Source organism: Choristoneura fumiferana, chromosome 17 (assembly GCF_025370935.1).
Source record: "Choristoneura fumiferana chromosome 17, NRCan_CFum_1, whole genome shotgun sequence".
NCBI lineage: Eukaryota > Metazoa > Arthropoda > Insecta > Lepidoptera > Tortricidae > Choristoneura > Choristoneura fumiferana.
In genome coordinates this window covers 2,028,065-2,053,498 of record NC_133488.1, presented here as the reverse complement: position 1 = coordinate 2,053,498, position 25,434 = coordinate 2,028,065, and the positions used below count along the sequence as shown (strand labels likewise).

Below are 25,434 nucleotides of genomic sequence, written 5' to 3'. Positions count from 1 at the left end.
AATCTGAAAACGCTCCAACCTGTGGCAGTATTGTCAAACTCCCGAGCGCTCGCAATCGCATTTATTATCTCTTTCCACCATGATCCTACACCGTGTGACAGAAAGCAGTGGTGAAGACGATTAAAATCCCATATCTAGAGGAAGAACGTAAAGAGTGCAATCAATCAGATAGTAAGGAGCTATGCAACTTTAGCTAGGCTATTCAAAGTATCCTTAGTAAAACCATAGTAAAAGAGAACAAGTAGGCTCACTACGAACAAAAGTACATCGCGCGGCTCAAATAAAATAATTTAAGGAGGATTAAGTTTTCTTTAGTCAAGGCTGAGCTGCCGTTTTCGATTTCGATTTTAGTTCGTTCGTCTTGCGTACCTACTTACGTATTTTTTGTATTAGGTATAGTTGTAAATTAGTGGCATATAAGTGTAGTGTAGTAGTTTCGTGCAGACACATAAAAAAATAATAGATACCTACCTACCTATAAACAATATAGTTTATAGTAAGTATTATGTGTAGGTAAACATGAGTAGTATGTATACAGTCACCATCACCATTACGGCGAATTTGTAAATAATATTTTTAATTTAGTATAATAATAATAATATCAGATTGGAAAGAGCTGGTCAAGAGTAGAGACGAGTGGAATAAGAAAGGTATTTAAAAAATATATAACTGCATAGAATCAATCTGTCTGGACATTAGACAATTTTAAGTTAACTTTCGTACTAAAATTATAGCCGGTAGGTAACTAAACACCTTTCACCAGTCAACTGCCAGACAAAATGAGAAAATAATTAATTTGCAATCACAAACGAGCGTCGAATTTCCATCACAAATTTTAAAACAACTTAACGATCCATTAAATTAAAACTAGTCAACGTCTTCGAGTGCAGTAGGTAGAATATCGGGACTAACAATTCAAACAGGGGGCCTACCACGCTCTCTTAATACGATTCAGTTTAGGCTCTAAACTGAACTGCATCGCTATTTCGTACCACGACGTTACTTTTGCGATTCAGTTCAAGCACGGTTCAGCGACAGCGATACAGACATTTTCATTCACTCACTTCAAGCGGTTTTCGTACCATGACGCTTAACTTGAGTGGGAATTGAATCGCTTCAGTGTCAAATTTGGCGACTCAGTATAAGTTACTCATTCGGTCAATTCTTTTGGATCGCTTTTTTTCAAGTAATGAATTTCAAGAACTTTTAAACTTATGTTCAAGTTTTATAACTTTTCATAGGTACTCACGACATTGTGCTTCTTAACTCTTCATTCATAAAACAAATTTTTCAGTGAGAAAAGAGACTTGTGGATTAGTGACAGCGTAAACATTTTATTTGTAATCAACACAACGGTTGCTAAGAACATGGAATGACATAGAGTTATGGTTTTCCAAAATAAAGAGGTTTTAGTATACAATATTTGGTTTGCATATAGCGGCATCCCTTTCGCGACTTAGCGTTTCAGTTTCAGACTAGAGACAATATCGGTCTTTCATTCACTTGTAAACCATTGAGACTCAGCTCTAAGAAATAAACGTCGTGGTACCAATTTCGACGATTCAGTTTAGGTGCCTAAATTGAACTGCTCTGCGTTTGGATCGTTTATGAAAGATCATGGTAGGCCCCCAGCAGGCAAACTCTGCCACGCCCATATGCAAAGTATCACGTAACTAAGTACTTGCGTTTAATGAAGTTATGCCACAAACAATACATATATCAGTCTCTAAGTGGTCAACCAATTGACATTGTTTACCGCGATCGATTCACTCGACTTGATGGCTACGATGATGCAATGGAATAAAACCCTAGGGCGATAAAGTGATTAGGTGTCTAAGAATTGTGTTTTATCGTCGACATCAAAAAATGAAAATAATTGTTTATATTTCAAATAGGCTTCAAATGCCTCCTTTACATGTCCTTTATTTTTTGACTTAATTTTTTTTGTTCCCTTCTTAAATTTTCGTTACTTTGTTAACTTCAATCAAATATTTTATTCAAGATTTGGTGCTGTAGAGTAGAGAGTTTTAAAGTCAACTTTCAGTGTCAACATAACTATTTAAAACTGTAGAAATAACAATTCTACGACAATAAACATAAAATCATTTTTCATTAAATTTATGAACCATTAATTACTCATAGTGATATTAGTATGTAGACATCGCGCCTGTCCGATAGTATTATGCATATAAGTCAAGAAATTAGGTTAATTTTAATGACAACAAACAGCAGTTGTCAATTATGTCAATTATTATAACGTTCATCGCCTTCTTTTTATGGATGTTAATGTATGTTACATAAACGAGATGTACTTATATTGTGTGAGCCTAGTTACATATGATTGGAATTGACTAATTAATTAATTGCAATAGAGATACAGAAAGTTTGTATTTTGAACAGAACTAGTCTCTGATGATGGACAAGATCCACCAGATGATGATGATAATCAAATCATGAATAGTTTTTTATTGATGATTATTGCATCTCATCGATTTAAATAAGTGTCATTAATAGTATAAAGGTCACACACAAGTGTACACAAATTAAATTCCTGTAAGAATTTGGATGGAAAGGGTGTAATTTTTTTCTCGAGTACTAAAAAATACTCTAATAGCACAACTACTAAAATTAACTAAGTTCATTAAAACATACATACAAAGATACTTAAATAACGCGAAACACCGCTAGAATCCAGAATCAAAGACCTGAAACACTTCTGTCTGCCTATAGGTACTTACTCCAAAAGATTAAGCAGTACTTCAACCATGCGATCATAACTTAATCTGCCAACTAATACTAACTATTGAACCACTAAACTAATAATTAAACCACCTTAACATTCAAAGCATGCTTTACACCCATTGTCCCATAACCATTCCGACACACTTTCTTGACTTCGCTCTCTTTGATCCAAATGGGTTAAGGCCTGCATTATTGCATGCTTCCTTGTAGCCTTTAACAGCTGGGTCAAGAACACATACGCCATTAAACAAAGGGTGATAATAAAGTTCTTACGTTTCACTCCTACATTCGCACCCCATATAATAGGTTAAAGGGACGGGTGGTAAGAACTGTATCTACTTGTGTTTCCGGAGGTTTAACTTTAGAGGATATAAGCCTGAATCGATCTTCTAATCATCATCAGTTTACAACGTAAATGCTGTCCAACTGTGTTCGTTCCTTTACAGTTTGAAAAATAAAGTATGCCACATACAACACCCGAAAGACGAACAGTCCTTACATAACACATCCCACATCTTCCTGCCGGAAAGAATTTGCATGTGGTGATGTCATGTCATACAAAATTGATGCTTATCGGACATGTCATTCGTATGCGTTCTGCACCGTGCGCCAAGGTCGTCGATTAGATTAGTCCTGCTTTTCATTGTATTGGAATTTTATGCTGATTTTTGGTTATGACGTCATCACTATGTTTCTGGTTCACGGTCTTGGCCCGTAGAATTCTATATCAACGTGGAGTCTGCATGCATACCTACTGTTCATAGTTGTCAAGTTAATATGAAAGAATCTGGAAATTTCCACAATGTTGTGAGCCCCAACCATTGATTTATTTACTAGAAAAAATGTTTTCGATGATTACCGATAGGTAGCCACCAAATAATTCGAAGATCTATATGCCAGACATGATTTTCTTTTAAAAAACTATACAAGAATTGATTTTGCTATCGGTATAGTATGTTAGTGATTGTGATACTAAAGGATTATTCGCAGTAGTTGCTTTGGCAGTACAAAAAAGGTGAATTATTAGTATGAAAAGAAAGGAACTACAGCAAGTTATCCATATTGATTGAGGAAAGATGCCGTCTCATATTGAAGTCGAATGAGGTTAACACATAGCTTTTATTTACCACAATTAGATTTTTTTTTATTGCCATTGCAATTACGAGAATAGACTGCAAGAGTTAACGTTTTTTATTTTTGTTTCAGTCGAGCAAAGACGAGCCCGCAGTTTGCAGCAGCTGCAATGCCGTCATCAATGGCAGAGTGAGTATCAAAAAAAAATGTACATTTTTCTGTAATTTCTCAAGAAGGGTGACATGTAGGTACTTTACAAACCCTTCTTCGTATGACCTTTGAAACGAGGCACCCGAAAATAATTCCCACACTATTATACGCCTTGTTTATTTTGATTTACGTTAACTTCGACAAACGGCTCGGTTCATTGCTAAAAAACGATTTGGTAATAAACTTTTTGGTGAAATCGAAAAATAACAAAACAATGTTGAATTTTAGAAAAAAAATACATAAAAGTTCACAGTTATTGTTGAAGATCAAATTTTAAAATTTACAATCTAAATCAATGACAGACAGCCACATAAGAGACGTCAAAAAAATCTCTGTTTAAATTGAAACCTAGTAAAACCGGGCCAAAGAACCTTACTGCGCTTACGTGACAGTAATCATACACAAAAATATAAATTGTCAAGTTCAAAGAGATAAACATAATCTCCATATCATTTATCAACTGATACGGCGGTACAGGGGCCGACGATTAAAGTGTACAATTTCATAACAATGGCAAGCGAATCGACGCGTCGTAATGTACGAGTATAGTGTAGATATGGAAGTTGGCGATTGTACCTTCTACCTTTTAATTAATTATGTCGATAAGGTAATATTACTTTATGTATGGGTTAGTGTCGGGTGCAATTTATTAGGTATAATGACGTCAATAGTAATGAATTCATTATTAATAATTTTACCTATTTCTATGATAATATGCCTCCCTGAAATATCGATGCCAAAATTACGAGAAATTATACCTACAGCAGTTCATAACCGCAACTGCCGATTGCCCATGGATTTTTCATCGCAGTTCCACTGTAGTTGGTACAACTGCACGTTAACTGCATGCTGACTGCGATTGAAATATACGAGCAGTAGACAGTTGTGTCGTATACTTTGCTGTTAGTATCTATTTCTGGTCCTTCTGGGCCTAAGATTTTGGAATTTTACTGGAATTTGGAAATTACCTAAGCAGTCTGTTATTCAAGAGGTCAGTTATGTACATACCTCGCCCAAAACATAACAAGCACACGCAAATATAAACACACTCAAACTACTAAATTAAATTGTGAGTTGAATCGTTTGCTTTAGTAATTTTATCAATATCTCACAAGAGTTTAAGTAAAAATATGATATCACACTTCACATTCACAATATTAGTGAGATTAGAGAGTTTATTTTAGGTTATTTATTGTTAAATGTTACACGAATAAACAAGATTTTATTATTATTATTATTATTAATGTACAGTCACCAGCACCAATATCTGGCACAACAAGCGTGCATAAATATCTGATACGACTCTATTTCTAGGGCCGGAAGGACGTGTCAGATATTTTTGCACGCTCCGCTATACTATAGCAAATATTAATGCTGGTGCTTAATGCTTACCATCAGCAAAATAAGTGGTCTATCAATTTTTAAACAATCTCCTATCAAAATATGTCGCAAAAGTCCAACTTTTAAGTTGACAGACATCATTGGCATTATTTTAGGCCACAACTTTAGGGTAAATAATAACTGACAACTTCTCAATGCCTGCAAATTCCTTATTAAAATAGATCGTCCCGACATTTTTCCTCCAAAAACTGGCACTATTAATTAAAACTAAACGTGCCAAAAATACCGCGAGAACAAAGTGTTTTCACATTTATTTTCAGCGATGCCCAAATGGCTTGTACAACAAACTTATCTTTGCTTGCGGACAAATTTGGAATTGTCACCTCGTCATGCTAATTCTACTATAAACGTAAACAGAGGAGTGATTTAGTACTGTAAAAGTAAATTGGTCAAATAGACAACACGTTGAATTTGCGATGCACTGAGGGCTGATGTGAAAGATTGTCAGTCAGTGTTTCTTTCGTTGTTACTGTTATTTGTTATATAAACAACTGGAACTCGGGATTATCAAATAGACTACTTTTTATCCCCATACAACCTGCGGGATCGGAATGTATTCTACTTAAATAAAATTCCGAATTCTCAAGCGCTATCTAGAGATGACATTTTGAACGGGTGTTGCTCATACAAAGTTAATAAAGATCAAAATGTAGTTATGGAAATTCCAATGGGATTTTTTACCCGTTAGACCTAATGGTTAATGGTATACGCGAGAAAAGCCGCTTGTAAACAAAAAATAAAAAACAAATAATGCTAAAAATGAGTTTAATGGAGTTCTTCTTGGCCGTGCAAATCCATGCATTTCTGTAAATGCTAATTGTTATAGGTATTTTTGCCGCATACCGTTTTTAAAATTGTCCAACACTTTTCTTGACTTTCAACTAATGACTGTGAGTTACAAGTTAAAATTAAATCGCCTTGACCGTAACGGCCTGAAATTGCTAAGACAGTTTCGATGTCATTCTTTATTTTTACGTGAATCACACGTGCCGTGCGCCACACAGACCGTTCTCCTAATAGTCTATAAATTAAGGTTAAATTAAGAATTGGCATAAATTATAAACACTCCCGAGACTTTCACGTAATAAAATATCGTTTAAATTGCCACGAAGTTTTGCTCACATTACAGCCGTGATCACTATTACACTGAAATGTAGGTTGTATTACGCGTTTGTTTAACGCGCGGGGTTTTCGAACTACCCGCACTTAATTTTATTTTTTTACCGGCATCCTATCCTATCACACCGACGTTCAAAACTGACAATGTCGGGCGATATGTCCGTATATTCATCCCTGCACCTTTATCTGTATATTACTGGATTTCATGCAGAAGAATGATGATACCGGTTAAAATTCCTTACTTTACGAAAATTACTGGTCATTTTATTCAACATAATAAAAATGCTTAGGTACCTATTAACAGTACAAATAATGTAGCTTCTACCATAATAATCGTTTAGTTCCTCTCATTTCGCCCCTTAATAGCATCCCTTAGCTATAAATTACTATTGTTCGCCCCCACACAACATTGAAATCTTTAGAGCGGTGCCCGATGATCACCGAAACAAACAAATAGAGAATAGAAAAGAAACATTGAAAGATATTACAAACACGATTCATAAAACAAGCCCAATAACAATCGCTAAATCCAGAGCAAACACCCCTATGATCCAGCCCTGTTAACCGTCCATCTCTCCAACAGATCGTAACAGCGCTGAACAAGAAATGGCACCCGGAGCACTTCCAGTGCCACACCTGCCGCAAGCCCATCGACGGTGCCAAGTTCCACCAGCACGACGGCGCCGTCCACTGCGTGCCCTGCTTCACCGAGCACCATAGCCCTCGGTGCCACGGCTGCGGGGATCCTATCACCGACGTACGTACATACACCTATTTTTGAAGTTTCGCATCAGACTATTTCTCAAAAAGTTGACCATTTTCAGTTGTCTACTTACATATAAAAAAAAAAACCTGACGCTATTTCACACGAAAAAATAAGTAATATTGTGTTTAAATATACTTACAAAACCTTGTGATAAAGGTTATAAAACGTCATCTTTGTTGTTGGATCCGATAGAAAGTTTCGATGTAGTTACAAAATTACGATTTTTTCCTCACAAGGTTTCGAGACGTTTTCCTGACGTTAAGAAATTTTGGATGTTTTATGCAGTTTATGTTTTATGATCTCGTCCTTAGTGTTAATAATTTCTTGACGAAACTGATTTCTTAACATTTTCATGACGGGACACTTTTTTGAGAAATATTCATCCACTTGAGCCAACGAGGCAGACTACTACCTCCATCATCATCATCATTCATCATATCAGACGTGGGAAGTCCACTGTTAGAACAGGCCTCCCCCTTTACTACCTCCATACCAAATTTCATCTAAATCGGTTCGGCGGTTTTAGCGGAAAGAGGTTACAGACAGATAGACAGTCAGACAGGGTTATTGTTCCATTTATAATAGTAACGACAGGCTCAACTGAGGTAGATATTTGCGGTTGGTGTGCAGGCAGTTATTTAACTGCCGCCAGTAGTGACGTCAAAAAGTGCCAAGCGCTAAATGCATGACTGTGGGTTTGATAACTGGTTGCAAGTGGACCGAAAAGTCACATAAACACAAGTCGCGGGAACCTATTCCTAGAAAAGAATAAGGTTACTGACTGACTTTTGGCACAAAAATTCTTTGGGGATCATAGAGATGCACTGAGAAGAAAGGATTTTCTTGCAATTCTCACGGGAAAGGTAGGAATTTTTTTTTTAGATTTCCACAGTAGCCTAAAGAATAACACACAGGGATAAAAGACGGCGCCAAGTGTTATGGCGACGATTTAATGTTTAGCCTTACTTGGAATTATGACGCATATTTTCATCTTAATGTTAGGTACCTAATTTACATTGCATGGTAATCTGGTCTATTTCAGACGATAATACGAATTATCATTACGAGTATTCAACTAGTTTTATACCGTGGCATCCTTTCGAAAAATCTTTTCTCAGTACATCTTTTCGAACCACTGAGAGAGAACATGTTTGCCAGTGTCAGACAGTCACGTTTTTTTTTTTTGTAGATAGGCATTCGAGGTTTATTCGGAGTTATTTTTTGCTAAAACCCAAAATCATGCGTTTTCTCAGAGATAAGACTAAGCTAGATCGGCACCCTTGAAACCCCCACGTATCAAATTTTATCGAAACCATTAGGGCAGTTTTCGAGATCTAAATAAATACCAACCCAAAATTTTATAGGTATACGGCAAGCTACAGACTAAAATTCAGAACTCCTCGCCTCATTTCCTTCGCACCCATAGTGAAAAAGAAAGACTACACGATTGTAACCTTGATAATGTTTTTGCTTGATGACTAAGGTTACTTGGAAAAAGACGCTGTCACAGTGATTCAATGTCAACAGGGTGTTCCACGCTCGTAAACGATTTACAGCACGCGTTTATTACTCCATAAGGCCAACCACGACATGCGTAGCCGGCGGCGGCCAAAGATTTTCTAATACATTACGCGCATGGACCACTAACCGCTGAGCGAGTAGTATCTGAACCACGTAATGAACAGAGAATGCGCTCGCCGCGCTGCCACTAAAGCCGTAGCCGGGCTTAGATGGCATTTGTTTGAGAAAGACGCTAGTTCACCGCGTAGTTGGCGATTGTATAAATGGCTGTTACTTTGTAGTTTTCATGTTTACGGAAATATGTCGTTATTGCTTACTGAAGATGACATTTGAAATGAGTTGCGTTATTGACTATAGAATATTCGCGATTCGTTCCGCTCCGCTAATAGAAGTAGGTACTTGGTCTCTCGGACGGTTTGGCTAGGACGGATGCCCCAGTATATAGGTTTGCGTTGGATTACAATAAAGCCGAGTTTGGACATGCAAGAAACATCGTGCAAGTTGCATTACATTGCGAGGCCGTAAAGCCAACGAGTTTGTAGTGGTCAATCGAGCGCCGCAATGTAATGCAACTTGCACGATTTTTCTTGCAAGTCTAAACTCGGCTTTACCGGTGACAAGGGACGACGTAGTCTAAGAAGGAGTAGCGGGGCTACTCCGAAATTTGAAGTTCGTATCGTGTCACACACATTCCTGTTAAATACTACAAGCATGAGCGCGACGACACAGAATAAAGCCTGGATGTCTTGTAGATAAATTCTCCCTCGATATAGGTTTGAAGACGACAAGAGAACACACGCACGAACAGGGAATTATTAAATTTAGCTAAACAAGTCCAAACAATAAAGGAAATGATTTGGAACTAGGGCTTGCAATCCGGATAACCGGATATCCATATTATCCGGATATCCGCCCATTTTCAAATCCGGATAGGAAGATCTTCATTTATCCGGATAATTTGGATAATTCGAATATCTCATATTAAGCGCGCGCTCGCGCATTGTGAGAGGTTAGTGTAGTGTATGCATACACACATATACATTTCTTTTGTATTAGGAAGGTTTACATGCAATACTTATTAGTTAGGTTCATTCTTAACATCTTGTTTGGTAGTTTGGCGATGATGAATTTTTGGTAAATGTGTATGTAAGTAATGTATGTGTATATTTTATGTATTTTTTCAATCTTCTATATATTTTTACCTTACATTACACACACCTGCTTTGATCACCTTTTTTCTTGATTCTATGTTAATAACATCGTCAGGTCGAATAAGAAGGTAGAAGAAGAGATCGCTTTTTAGCGATTAGACCCCTGTTTTCTCGTCTCCTACCCTACCTTTTATGTTCTGATTTCATTTTATAATGAATGTTTTTTGGTGTTCAATTACAATACGCTTTGTATTGTATTGTCTTGTTTATTCTTATAACAAAGCAAGAGCAAAGAGCCAGACCTTCGTTATAGTATCGTTATAATCCTTCGTTATAGTCCGACTACAGGACCAGAGCACGAAGCCTATTCCTTTGCAGCGGGGAGTCAGACAAGGAGATGTGATCTCACCGAAACTATTCACCGCTGGATTGGAAGATGATTTTAAGGTTCTGGACTGGAAAGGACGAGGCATTAACAATAATGGGGAGTACTTCACTCACCTTCGATTCGCCGACGATATTGTAGTCATGGCTGAGACTATGGAGGACCTCAGTGCTATGCTCGCTGACCTCAGCATAGTTGTTTCCGACCGAGTCAGCTTAAAAATAAACATGGACAAGACGAAAGTCATGTCTAATGTTGTGCCAGCTCCCGTAATAGTCGGAGGCTCTGCGCTCGAAGTTGTTGACGACTATGTATACCTGGGACAAACGATTCAGTTAGGTAGGTCTAACTTCGAGAAAGAGATCACTCGTCGAATCCGACTCGGCTGGGCAGCATTCGGGAAGCTTTGCAGTGTCTTTTCGGCCAAATTACCGCAGTGCTTGAAGTCAAAAGTCTTTGACCAGTGTGTGTTGCCAGTGATGACATACGGATCTGAGACGTGGGCGCCAACGATGGGCCTCATTAGGAAGCTCAAAGTCACTCAAAGGGCTATGGAGAGGTCTATGCTCGGGGTTTCTCTACGGGATAGAGTCAGAAATGATGATATCCGCAGTAGAACTAAGGTTACCGAAATAGCCCGAAGATTTGCGAAACTGAAGTGGCAGTGAGCGTGCTCGCAGGACTGATGGCCAATAGGGTTAGAAGGTTCTCGAAAGTCGTCCGCGGAGCCGAGCCGTCGGTAGGCCTCCACTCCAATAAGATGGAGCGACGACCTGGTTAAGATCGCTGAATTGCGTTGGATGCGGAAAGCACAAGCTGGTCTGAGTGGAGAGCCTTGGGCGAGGCCTAAGTCCAGCAGTGGACGTCTTTCGGCTGACATGATGAATCGAATCTACTCTCGATTCTGAGTATTTCTGAGCAAAGTGCTTTCCGGTTTTCAGTTATATTAAAAATGAACACCTTGCATAAAAAAAACTTTCAGCCTTTAAAATATAACGAAGGTCTGGCTGTCGTGGGCTCTTGGTCCGTAAGGCAAAATAACAACAAGCAGGTGACAGAGAAGTTATAAACTGTTTTTAAGTTCACTCATTAAAGTGACAAAATAATGATTTTTGTGCGTATAAGACAATCAGTGATTAAGTTAATTAACACTATTCGTCTGATGAAACGAATTTAAAATTGTTTTTAGCGTTTTTTTTAAATATTTGGAAAATTATTCAAATTATTCAAAATAACCGGATATCCGGATACTGAGATTTCAAATATCCGAAATATCCGGATAATAAAAAGTTACCGGATAGTGCAAGCCCTATTTGGAACACACTCAAAAACAATAATATCTATTGAAATTATTTCTACGCAGTTACCCTGTTTACCGACGAAAATAGCTAGGTTATCATAGACTTATCTTAATCCTGTAAAGGGATAATAATCCAAAACTAGATTAAATATATTAATCTTCCTACAATAGACGGTGGAAGTAATCAATGGCCTCGACTAAACATAAGTAACTAGTAACTGATACGAAGAAAAAAAACAATGAGTGAATCATGACATGAAGTCGTCCATAAAAGAGACTCCTAACTATAATATACCTATAATCATACAAAGTATTGGTGAATACGGAATATTTCGTCCAGTTGTTGGGTTAGTCCAAATTAAAGTCGCTACAAAGTTTTTCCGCATGCAGAAACTTGCATTCATGATGTCATCACGTCATTGACGTGTTACAATTAGAGTGGTGTTGCACTACACCCGATCAGAATCCGTGAAGATATGGTCCAAATTAGTCGTAGAACTACGGTATACAAGGAAGGGTCACATCATAACGAAGGGCCACAATATATGGATCTCTCTCCAGGCAGATGTTATGCCTGCGGACCGAAGGCCGAGGAGTCCTACGAAGACTCGGTATTGGGGTTCCTAAATTCACTCACAAGATGGTGCTAGGAGTTGTTATAGTCTTTAGGCGTGTAAAATTAAACAAATGAATAGTTTAAAGATTGACTAATGACTTGTTAAAAGTCGCGGGAGTCCGAAAGCTCTGTCATTGTGTCGTTATTTTGACTCCTATATCCAGGAATGTGCGTCTTTCGACTGACGGCGATAATGATTAGTTTAGTAATCCCATTCCATGCTGACCTCACGACAAACAAAAATTTAATAACGTAGCAGAAATAATTGATTAAATGGAAGGTGATGCGGCAGTTTCCCTGCCTTGCACGGTAGCAAAAAACGCGGCCGACATGAGACTGCCTGTGAATCACTCATTAATATTGTGTAACAATGTGTATTTTCCTGAAATAGTACCACAATTCAATATCTAAGTTTGAGTAAACAAATACAAGCTATGTGAAAAAAAAAACACAATCTTTGTGATGCCAATCGAAAGAATGGACAAAAAATCTCTTAAGCAACATAGTATCTAGTATACTAAGGCATCATACAAAATATGGGGTGTTTTCTTTTTAACATTTGTATTTCTCGAGGTTTGTAGGCACTATATTTATGGTGTAATTTGTGTGCATAACACTTGAGCAGATAAAATAAACGCAGTAAAATATTAAGTAACGGCTTGACAATATTTGCTGTGCGACGTGTGAATAATGAAACTCTATTGATAATTAATAACCGGTTATAATTGATCGTTTGATAAGATCATTAGGCGTTAGATGTAAATTGATCTATACCTAAAAAAGCCGTGCAAAAAAACGTGCATATAAAATATCGTGCGCTATTGTCTAACTAAAACATTTCTTTAAATGTTTCAATTTGGCCAAATTAATTCATTTTATTCTGAAACTTTAAATTTTTCAGGTTTTTTATAAAACTAACCTAACTTACCACTTACCACTTACCTATAGGGTATTACCAAGACCATTGTTTTAAAATCAATCATGAATTGTTCAAATTTGGATGAAATGAAAGGATACCACAAAATACAGCCGTGGTGGCCTAGAACTATTTTGACACTAACTATTCCTACAATTATCATTGGCCAAGTTAAGACATTTCCTTCAATACTATTCACGTATTTGTCTTTAAATTACTGCGTTTCAAGTGGAAGAAAAACAACTGCATGAAGATGTCGTCAAGGAAAACATCTAAACATTAAACAAAGATTTATTTGTCGTGGCAAGCGATTTAAATTAAACGCTCATTGAGTGTACAAAGAGCGTCATCATGCTCATAAAGCGAGAACATGAAACAAAAGAGGAAATTAGAATTGCAATGTGGACATCAGCAGGGCTACTACGAAACTCGAAACTCGAGTCGTGCGGTCCCTCTGACACTTATACTATTTAATACGAGAGCGAGAGGGACGGTACGATACGAACTTCGAGTTTCGAGTTTCGTAGTAGCCCTGCTGATCTGCAAGTTTATAAACGTAGCCTTTACCTCATAGGCTCAGAGTTACTCAGCGAGCTATGATTAGATTAGATTAGATTTATTTATTACCTAATGAAAAAATACACTATAAATACGAGTACCTACATGTCAGGTAATTAAAATAAATTCACAAAAGGATCGTCAAATTGTACACAAAATAAATATGGAGAGGGTTATGTTCGGGGCTTCTCAACAGAGTCGATTCAGAAATGAGGAGATACGTAGAAGAACGAGGCTCACCGACATAGCCAAGCGGATTAGCTCGTCGAAGTGGCAAGGGCAGGCCATGGAGCACGAAGGAGAAATAGCCGTAGCGGCCGTAAAGGTCTCTAATGAAAACCGTGGATTGGCAAGCGCAGCGTAAATAAATAAATATCACGGGACAATTCACACCAATTGACCTAGTCCCAAAGTAAGCTGAGCAAAGCTTGTGTTATGGGTACTAAGCAACGGATAAATATACGAGTAATTATATAGATAGATACATACTTAAATACATAGTAAACACCCAAGACCCGAGAACAAACATTCGTATTTTTCATACAAATATCTGCCCCGACACGGGAATCGAACCCGGGACCTCAAGCTTCGTAGTCAGGTTCTCTAACCACTAGGCCATCTGGTCGTCTAAAAAAGCGTAGGATAAATACCAACGAGATGGACGGATGACCTGATTAAAGCCGCAAGTTCACAGTGGTTGCAAGCCGCTTCCAACTGAAGCGATTGGAAGGCCTATGTCAACAGTGGACGTCCTATGGCTAATTTGTGATGATGATGACTTTAATAAATTCCTTCAAGAAACTTCCTGCCTTCGAAGAACATTCGTGAAAAACTTCACGCCCTAAGAAACAGTGGTTGAGATTTGAGGATTTTACATGCGTAGGTACAACTAGTCATATAAAATACCCGTTCCATATTTGGCACATAACCTATTAGCAGTCAAAATCTTAATAAAGCAATGTTCGTCACCATTCGTTCCACCCACTTAGTAAAGACATCAACAACACCTAATTTATAACTAATGTGTGTGACACATCAGGTACTTACCATAAATTTAAGAAAATGTTAAGGAAAGGAAGTAATTATTTTTTTTCTGTATTATTTTGCATTTTTTCATTTGTAAATTAAATCAAGTGAAATATAAAAAGATTACTATTAAAAAGAAAAAAAATAGTTACTTCTCAGTTTGCCGCGACTTTTGGATTGCGGCAGAGTAAGAGGATTTTTTTATATTTTGACTCTTCATTGAACACCGTTTAAGTTTTATAGAAAACAAGTTTAAAAAAGAAAAATACAAGTTACGCAATAGATAGCCATAATCCCTTTAGAGCTATATCTTCTAGGCAACCTTTCATAATAAAAATTAGCCAGGAATCGATAACAGCAGTGATGTGTTTTACAACAAATAAGAGCAATAAAATAACAGAAATACATAAAAATAACCATACAAACAATACAGATACAACACTGATAGCTCAATCAACATATTTAGTATTAAAATCTATTCGTAATTTCTTCATCCATCATAACGGCGCTGAAACTTCGAGCAATCACGATCTATCAGGTAGAACTGGAGGAACTACTACCCAGGATTTTAAGAGTGTCAATCAAATCGTATGAAACTGTACCTCCCTCCCCGCCCTAAATTAGTGCATAATTAGGGCCCCGTAATTCAGGAATAACGATCCAATTTTTTAACTTAAGACCCTAAGTCTTTTCATTAACTATAAAATTGTTGAACTTTAAGTGAAAAGTGACAGTGGTAATAAAAATGTTGTTTTTTAATCGACCTGTCAAATAACTAAGGTCATAGCCATAAGAGCATAGTTTAAGGTCGCTTCTGTTGACTCAGTGCGGCGCGCGGCCTTATACGGACAGAGGAAAGTGTTACCCACTGGTTTTAGCTTCCTCGTCATATTAAATAGCATACACATATTGCATATTAAGTAAATGAGCAAAATCGTTGCCAGTTTGAAATGTTTTTCTAACTTTCGACTCGTTTTTACACGTTGAACTTGTTCTTTATCTATTTGAGAGTCAACGTGCAAGACTAGCGGTGAGATTCTCTAAAGTCTAAACGAACCCCGTCTGATGTTTTATCGGCAAAAATATGGTACGACAAATGGGTATTTGTACACACTGTTTTAAACTATCGCGGTCGTGAATACAAAATGAGACATGGATGCACAGAATAACCAGAAACAGAGACCAGCACTGGAAATCGAACCCAGGTCCTCAGCATTCCGTGCTGCGTGCTATAACCCCTACACCACTGCTGGACAAGAATCTAGACACGAATTTTTCCTATGCATACATATCTCAGGTTGCTTATTCTACTATGCTACTTAAGCAGCAGCACTAGCGACATCTTTGTTGCGTCGACAGACGTCACATTCTTTCGGAACCAACCGCTCACCCAGACAAGAGATGTCGCTACTAAGCAATCAAATTATGATTGATTTTTGGAGCCTTTTTGACTTTTTGTTTTTTGTATTTTTTGTAGTTTCACGGGATACCTGTAAAAGTAACTAATTTGGAAACGAAATAAAAAATACAAAAATACTCCAAAAATCAATCATACTATCGCGGTCATTACTAATTTTATGGTTTAGAGAAGCTCGATATTTCGGCACAGTTGCTCGTGATCAGGGCGCAAATGTGCAAATCAAGGTACCTACGCGGAACAAAACCCGAATTTAAATCGTACAGTAAAATGGGTATTTCGACACACCGAAGCTGTGAGAAACGGATCTTTTGGCATACCTACGGACGGGTACTATGGGAAATGGGTGTTTTGACATTGAGAAGCTATGAGAAACGGGTCTATTGGGGATAAGGTCGTTTAAAAAAACTTTTCGTTCGGAACGGATATTTTGGGAAAGGATGTCTTAAGAAACGGATAGAAACCGTCGATACACCTGACTCCATATAATGTCGGCAAGCACGCGGATCAAGATTAGGGTTAGGATTGTCTCCTGTAAGCGGCGATAATTTCAAGGACGAGGCTCGTTTAGAGCAGAGGTTCCCAAACTTTTTTTTCTCATAGAGCATTTTTCAAGTCAACGTGGATCCCCGTCTGGTCTCCCGTGGACCCCTACGCATCAACCGGACCACTTTGGGAACCACTGGCAAGACAGTTAATCTCTATAACAACGTATAACTGGCGTAGCTAGGGACTTTGTCGAGAATCTTGCCGAAGCGTAAAAAAACTATACCTGGGTCAATCAACTTTTTTTTGTCACTTGTTGATATAGTTTACGGTCTCCTGAGTCACTCTTTACCCCTTTTCCAGGCCCCGCGAACTTAGATGTGCTACCAATAAATGAATCATAGTTTTATGTTGTTTATCTATGAGGGATTAATTTAAAAACGAATTAAAATTATTTTGTACCATTTTGTATATTTAGTAAGGTCGATTATTTGTGTACATTTATGTGATTGCTGTATACACTATGCCTGGAAAAGGTTATAGGGTTAAAATTTGCCTAAAGTGCATTTTTGTGGTAGTTTTAAGCCCCTTCTGTAATTGGTCATCTAAAACTACTTTTGTCCCCTCGCTGACGGGACAGAAAAACGACAAGAAATAGTCGATCCACCCACCTAATAAAACTCTGCAGTTAATAAACCGCTCATTAAGTACGTCATCTCTAAAACCGCTACAGTCGCACCTGCCTGCATTAAGTAGTGCATTCACGCGACCATGGCCTTGGCCTGCGGTCACCGTTTCGTTCGTTGGTTGCCGCGAGCCCAAACAGCGGGATCACCTTTTTGACCGACTACTGCGAAATAAAGGAAGTTTCTGTTTCCGTCTCTCTCTGGAACGGCTCTAAAGATGAAATTTGCTATTGATTTCACTTTTCCCAGAGATAATAAGAATCTCAGGCTAGCAACCTGACACTATTGTACCGTTTTTGTCAAACTTTAAACCTAAAATTGCTAAAGTGACTCCGAAGCGGTAACGTTTCGTGTGCTCTGCCTACCCCATTTGGGAATAGAGGCGTGATGTTTTTGTGTGTGTGTGTGCGTGACGTGTGTGTGTGTGTGTGTGTGTGTGTGTGTGTGTGCGTTTGTGTGTGTATAAGAATCTCTGAAGAAGTTTCAGCAAATGAACTGATGTTGATAAAACATGTCTAAGAACCATCGCTAGAAACCCTGCTTTCAATTAAAAAAACCGCATTAAAATCGGTTCACCCGTTTAAGAGCTACGGTGCCACAGACAGACACACACAGAGACACACAGACACACATAGCGGTCAAACTTATAACACCCCTGTTTTTGCGTCAGGGGTTAAAAAAGAACTCCGAGCCGCAGCAGGCCGCCCAGGTGTACTTTTTTTTTTTAATTATTATGTTCGCTTTTACGAGCCATCTAGTTAAATTCAACCATACAATATGTTTGATTATCGGACAGCAGTGTGGTTACGAAACCTGAATACAAAGCTTGCGGTCCCGGTTTCAATTCCCGGTCGGGTCAGATATTATGTACGAATATTTGTTCTCGAGTATTTAATATCTATTTAAGTAAGTTTTTATCTATTTAAAACTTAAATTTTAAGCATTGTAGCAACTCCTGGCTCCATCTAATGAACAAATATAGAAACTCCAACACCCTGCATCGCGTTATTGAAGTTTCTCAACTGTGTCGCATGAATACAACTTCCCACTTTCTTCGAACTTCGATCCCCATCCAGGAAATCGACACTACATTAAAAAAATCTTGTATCTAAAATCAATATGTCAGCAAAATTGAACCTTGACGTAATATTGATAAAGTTCGCTCAGAAAGATTATCTATATCGAGGTAAGAGTTTTTTTAGTGACTATATCTGCCTTGAGAGATCTCTCTAATGTGGCTCTATCTCCGTAATACGTTTATGCGTTGCCGAATGCCCAATGCCCATAACATAAGCATTGCTTACTCAGACACTAGGTGAATTAGTGACAATTATCCCATGATATTAATTTATAAGTTATTAATATATATGGACGTTTACACAATTTTGCCGGTATACATACACTTTTATAGTCCACACGGAACGCAAGCAATGGTGTCGAGACGAATTAAGAGTAGGTACTGCCGGTGACCATCTGGCACTTCCATTTAGTACAACACGACTATTATCCACATACCACATTCACACACCATACAAGCTGTCATTCGTAACAGTTTAATGGCAATCAATCAGTAGTTATTAGTAACCGTTCATTGATAATATTGATGTAATGTTTTAAGTGCGTATTCATTTTTGACTGACATTTCCTCATATGTAATTATGATTCGACTTTTTGTAACTAGGTGTGCTTATTTTAATTTTTGTGCAAGTTTTTACAGTGCTCGTATCGTGTGTAGAAATATTAACACGAAAATGCGCATGTGTTTGTTTTGTTTCGTCCTCGACAAGTAAAACAGAATACTCTTTAACAAGTACCTAAAATGAGCGAAAAAATTGTTCCAATACTTATCGTAAGTTAAACCTAAAGCCGTATATCTAACACACTTGTAATCACGATCGATTTCACCACTTCTTTCTGTCACACGGCCTAAGACAAGGGTAGAAAGAGATGGTGCATGCGATCGCGAACGTTACGGCGTTAGACAATACGACCTCAGGTTTATGTATTTTTAAATTAGGGACACAAGTTTATTTCAATTCAAATTAAATCTATAGGAACGCGAGCAAAAGCTGAGGGTAAAGGCTCGTTATAATAAAAATAGGTAAATAATTAATAAAATGTATAATAACAAATGATAGATCGAGCCCATAGCTCATAGAGAGCGAGTCAAGCCGTCTTGTTTCCTTGATGACATCACCGCCAATGTTTGGAACAATGAGCCGTACGTAGACTAAATCTTCATTATTGTGACTAATCATTTGTTGTTGTTTCTGACGGTGTTTCTATGTCGTGTAGGCAGTGCTCAGTTAGTATCAGTTACCATACAGCAAAGTACTTCCCCACCGCCATCGTCGACAAGTATCTAGTCTCTTTACTAATATAATCAGCAGCCGGAAGATGTCCACTATTGAACAGAGACTTCACCCTTAAAACGTCACAATGAACAACTCATCCGCCCAGTGGGAGGCCTGCCAACCCTAAGTAACTACGGTTCCGTAGCAAAATTTCGAAAATCAACATTTTCTAACTAAGATATTCCTAAAGACAAAACTGCTATAAAATAACTACAGTCGAACGATTCGATTCCTGACCCACAGTAGAACATTCTCGTAGTAACTGTCATGACGATTCCCTTGTCAAGCAATGCGATGTCATTATGACTTTTTACGAAAAGTTTCCACACTGGGTCACGATGCACTTGGTTCGAGTATACAACCGTGGTGCACTACTTCACTTACGCATACACAACTGTTTTTCGACCTTACACCTTAGTTGGAGTAGTTTATTGCATGTTAAAAAGGGCAAAACATGCAAGGAAGACTTTTCCAAGGCATCAAGACCGGCTTGACTGAGCATAGATTATTGCCTAATGAGTAAATTCTCAGTGTTATACGTTAGGGATGCCACACGTCCATAATTCCCAGTGAACTAAAAGAATTTCTTTGCTCACCCGCGACTTTATTATAGCTAAGTTTATGCAAGATATGCGTGTTTATGCAGTTCCTCCACCTCCACACTGTGAGAACACACACAAATCACACAAACCCATTTATCACCACCACCACACTACAATGACGCGCTTCGAACTCAACCAGAGCTCATCTTCAGAGCAAAAGGAACTGCATGCTGAGTGGAGACCCTTTTTGGTATCCTGTGGTGTCACCAAGTAACATAGTTTTAGTGCTACTTTTAGTCTTAGTTTTAGGTGGTACTTATGGAGCCAAAATAAACCTTTCTTTCTATCTTTCTTCTTTCATATCTTGCATAAACTAAGCGATTATAAGGTCGCGGGTGAGCAAATGAAATTTGTGTGACTTAATTGACATTAGATATAGATATATTATTTAGATTAAGACTTTTGCGTGCCATATTATGGCGGAGCATGCATTCATGTAACTGGTATAACACCTGTGATGTTCCAGCGAAATTCTTAGAAGTTCATTAATATGGACCTCCGCAAAGTAACGCCTGATTCAATAAATTACAAGTCCCAGTTTCAAGCGTGCTGTCCCGTGTCCTGATCATTAAGACAGAACCACACTGTCGATAGAGACGAGGATTAGGTTCTCAACTGAAGTAAGACAAGTAGAAGTAATTACAAATAAAACCTTTTAACCCCTGAAACATTCCAAAACGTGCCTAACGTGAATTCCTCGCGCTGCGGCTTTCTAATGTCTCTCCCAGTATTTAAATAAAGCCTAGTAATGACGTGTGTTTATCTATTTCAGCGTGTGATCCAAGCTTTGGGAGTGTCCTGGCATGCCAAGCACTTCGTCTGCGGCGGCTGCAAGAAGGAGCTGGGAGGCGGAGGATTCATGGAACAGGTATGTTGATGATATTATTGTTGATATTGTGATTTTCAAAGCAGCCTTTGTCGATCGCCCGGCTGAGTCGGCGAAGGCCTACGAGGGTTCTAAGTATGCGACAAAAACCACATAATATGAAGTCTATAATTACTTTGCAAAAACTCAACTCAATATCAAGTTGCAGGGGTCTATTACTGGGAAATATGGTCAGAGAATATGAGATAAAATTTTTGAGGAAACCTCTTGCCTTGGTGTTTATTATTCACAAATTAAGAACGCCTACCAAAAATAGCATAGCACATTTACCTAAATAGCAACATGAGGATTATCAGCTGGTACATTATTGTCATTCATTCCGGGGCCCCAAATACGGGGTCGTAAATTAACTGCACACTTATATTAGAGCCAGCAATTGCAGCGGTGCTATATTTAACCTAATTTTTTTTTATTCGACTGGATGGCAAACAAAAAATAAACATCTGCAACACCAGGCGTAGGTATTACAGATGCGTTGCCAACCTAGAGGCTTAAGATGGGATACCTCAAGTGCCAGTGGCTTACTCTCCACGCCGAAACACAACAGTGCAAGCACTGCTGCTTCACGGCAGGATTAGCGAGCAAGATGGTGGTAGCAATCCGGGCGGACCTTGCACAAGGTCCTACCACCTGCAACCTACCCCTACCTGCACCTGCACCCCACCTAATAGATATATTGTAATAATACACAGCTTGACAGCTTTAACCAAATATGGTTATGGTTATAATAATAAGACTTTATAAGTTAAAAGAAAAAATTGTTAAGCGGTTTATTTTGTATAATGTTACTAGCCTGCTGGCTAAAGATTCGCACACCTAAAATGTCGTTCAAATTTTAAAACTAAGCAAAACCTGTATCAACACGAACACGTTAAAATAAGCATGTCTGTCTGAAATAAGAACTTATTTTATTTAGAACTCAGACAGAGATCAGCTTTTAATGAAGCTAGAGACTTACCCCCTTATTCATAAAACTTAACAAGCCTATGTTAACTAACAAATGCTTTGTCCCTTTCTATCAAATACAAATGTCCAAGTGACAGATAAGGACAAACGAATTTTAGCGGCATTTTAACTAAAATAGGTTTGATTGTCGTTTATGAATAAGGGGGTTAGTTTTTTCCAAATCTCCAAGGGATTGCAGATGTAAAGAGACCTCTCTTGTTATTTCCAGGCCGGCCGGCCATACTGCTCGGCGTGCTACGCGGACAAGTTCGCGGCCCGCTGCGCCGGCTGCGCCAAACCCATCACCGACAAGGCTATAATCGCGCTCGACGCCAAATGGCATCGCGAATGCTTCACTTGCAACGTAAGTGGTCAATGCTTGATTAAAAAAAGCGACGATTTGAGAACCTCCTTCTTTGAAGTCGGTTAAAAACAGAAAAGCTTTGGCGCGCCAGGTGTTTACCAATAGTGCCATTGCTTGCCTTAAAAAATACTCTATCGAATTGAGAAACTCCTCCTTTTTACAAGCTTTTATTTAGTTTCACCTGTCCCGTTGTCTGTCAGTCTGTCTGTCTGTAATCAAATCTTGCAATTTCAATTTGAGCAACTTCCAGTAGTCAGATTGACTTTGAATTTGGAATACTTATGTAAATCGCGTGACAATACAATAATCTAGTAGTGACATCCTGGTAGTCCAGCCAGGATTGTCTCCGCTGGACGGAACTCTTCAACGGTTAATAGCATCGACTTGAAATTTGGTATGCAAATGTAGTTTGGGTGACAATGCAAGTACAGTCAACAAGAAGTACAGTCAGCAAAAAAAGCTTGTGTTAAGAATGTTTATTTCATAGCTAGGTTATTTTGAAGTCGATGGAAAAATAGTAAAGGGTCCATCTACAGAAAATACTCGTAGCATTCTAAGTCCAAATGGATTTGACTTCCATGAGTCCGTCAATACTTCCATTAACATGATCATAACGACTATTTTATCTCATTTACAGAACTGCAGGAACCCCGTAACGGATTCCACCTTCTCCGTGATGGACAACAAGCCCCTCTGCGGCAAATGCGCCTAAACTGGGACCAAGAACAAGTGCACTTACTAATTAAGGTCTAATTTGTAAAGCCCACCAAATACCGAGCTAAAAATTAGCATGGGAATAGACGCCATAGCAACCGAACCCTCCCTAAGCATACTAGTATATTAAGCGCGCTTAAAACACTCATATCCAACCACAGAACCAGCAACCACGGAAGGGGGGACTAAACGCCCTCCACGAATTCGAAAAGAATGGATGCATATCCCCCTCCTCCTCGTCCGTACATTATGCATGGATGTAAACGTTACATGCGATTAACGCTAGTATGCTATACCCAAAGCTGTACTGATGCAGATGCTTAAAAATAGCACAGAAGCATGCTTGGAGGAAAGTTTACTAATTAGCACTTCCAGCAAGTGAATAGAACAAAGATTGAAATGAGCATGCTTATAAGCATACTTTCAAGCATGCTATTTTTGAGCATGTGTATCTATTACATTTATTTTGTAGGTACTTGTTAAGAGCAGAACTCTCTTGAAAAAAAGTTAAATTCTTTGCTAAATAAGCAAGATAACTATAAAGCAACGTCTTGTTCACAGATGACAGTTTTAAGAGAGGTCTATGGTCTATCACAATTTAATCTAAGCGCTGAGAAAGAGAGGAACATATGTGACATTTATAAGCGACTCTTTCACGCAAATATTAGCATTATCCGACCAATTTCATTAAGTTACTCAAATAATAATAATTAATTTTAATGAACCAAGTACAACTTGTTATATCAAGTCGTATTTTGGGTTTCAAATGAGATTCGCCGTAAGCAATATTTTCAAACAACTATTTAATTTTAAATTATTGTAATCTTAATGCACAAACCTTATAAATTATAATTAACAAAAACGTAAAGACATATTTCGGTGTAAGTTACATAGTGATACTGTATGGCTAAGTCATCCTAAAGGGCTACCTGTAAGGTATTTATTTATTTCGTATGTATTTTTGTATTCAACAAGAGCTATATTAAAATGTGCTTTTCTTGATTATTTTTTCAATAAACTATTTTTGTTTAAAATGCTTTCTTTTATTTACATAGAAAATATCCTAAAAGATAACTTATTAAAATATAATTTTTAAATGTTAAATCAAGTCTGTAAATGTTTTTACGTAAATTAGCGAAATCGATAAATTTCAGTGTTGCCGGCCTTTTGGCATCTTTATTATGTTGGACACAGGTGTCCAAATTTGAAAGAGCCGCAAATATTTTGTTTGGGAAATACATATTGTATTGTAAAACTCTTTATTGTACAGTCAAGGGCAAATATATCGACACGGCCAAAGTTACAAAAATATGTATACACGACTTTATGCACTGAACATTAAGGCCGTGTATATATATTTTTGCAACTATGGCCGTGTCGATATCTTTGCCCTTGACTGTACATAAAAATACATGAAAATAACAGAAGACAGGATAATAAGATGTACAAAGCGAACTTATCCCTTAAAGGGATCTCTTCCAGTTACCCTTTGAACGATATTATTATGCCCCTTTTATAAATTTAAAGCTGATGAACTAAGGTCTCCTCCCTAGAATGCCATAATGAAAGTCAACTTGCCACCTGCACACGCCGTTGTCCCGTAGGGTTGCGTTCCCCCAGAAACGTGCGAGGATGCATTAAATAAATAATAATAAATATCATGGAACACTTGACACCAATTGACCTAGTCCCAAACTAAGCAAAGCTTGTACTGTGGCAACGGATAAACATACTTATATAGATAAATACATACTTAAATACATATTAAACATCCAAGACCCGAGAACAAACATTCCTATTATTCATACAGATATCTGCACCGGCCGGGATTCGAACCCGGGACCTCAAGCTTCGTAGTCAGGTTCTCTAACCACTTAGCCATCCAGTCGTCAAGAGACGTGAGAGTCGCGAGAGGAATGTTTGTCATTAACCAATAGAAACGCTTCATTTACCTAACCTCCGCCGAGCTGCTTTCACCAGAGCTGTGCTGTACGAGGATAGGTAACGAAGTGTTTATACATAGTGGTTCATGACAAATAAATTCCTGGCAATACATAGTCGCACATCTCTGGAACAAACGCAGCCTTAAGGTGCGACCAAACCGCTGCTTAAAAAACGGTGACGGCACGGAATCGCAGTGACGCACCGTATCCGCACCGTTTTAACGCATGCTCTCCACACCGCTGCTTAAAATA

The 25,434-nt window shown here is 38.1% G+C and overlaps 1 protein-coding gene across 1 annotated transcript; it reads left to right on the top strand.

Annotated features, from left to right (window-relative positions):
• Positions 1-3,948: 3,948 nt before the first annotated feature.
• LOC141437510 (transforming growth factor beta-1-induced transcript 1 protein) lies at positions 3,949-24,273 on the top strand (the record flags this gene model as incomplete). The annotated part of the gene is given in 5 exon segments (XM_074100935.1): positions 3,949-4,005; positions 7,130-7,303; positions 21,103-21,198; positions 22,391-22,525; positions 23,163-24,273. Coding segments are annotated over 5 exon segments (537 nt in total), but the record flags the coding sequence as incomplete, so codon positions are not given.
• Positions 24,274-25,434: the final 1,161 nt, after the last annotated feature.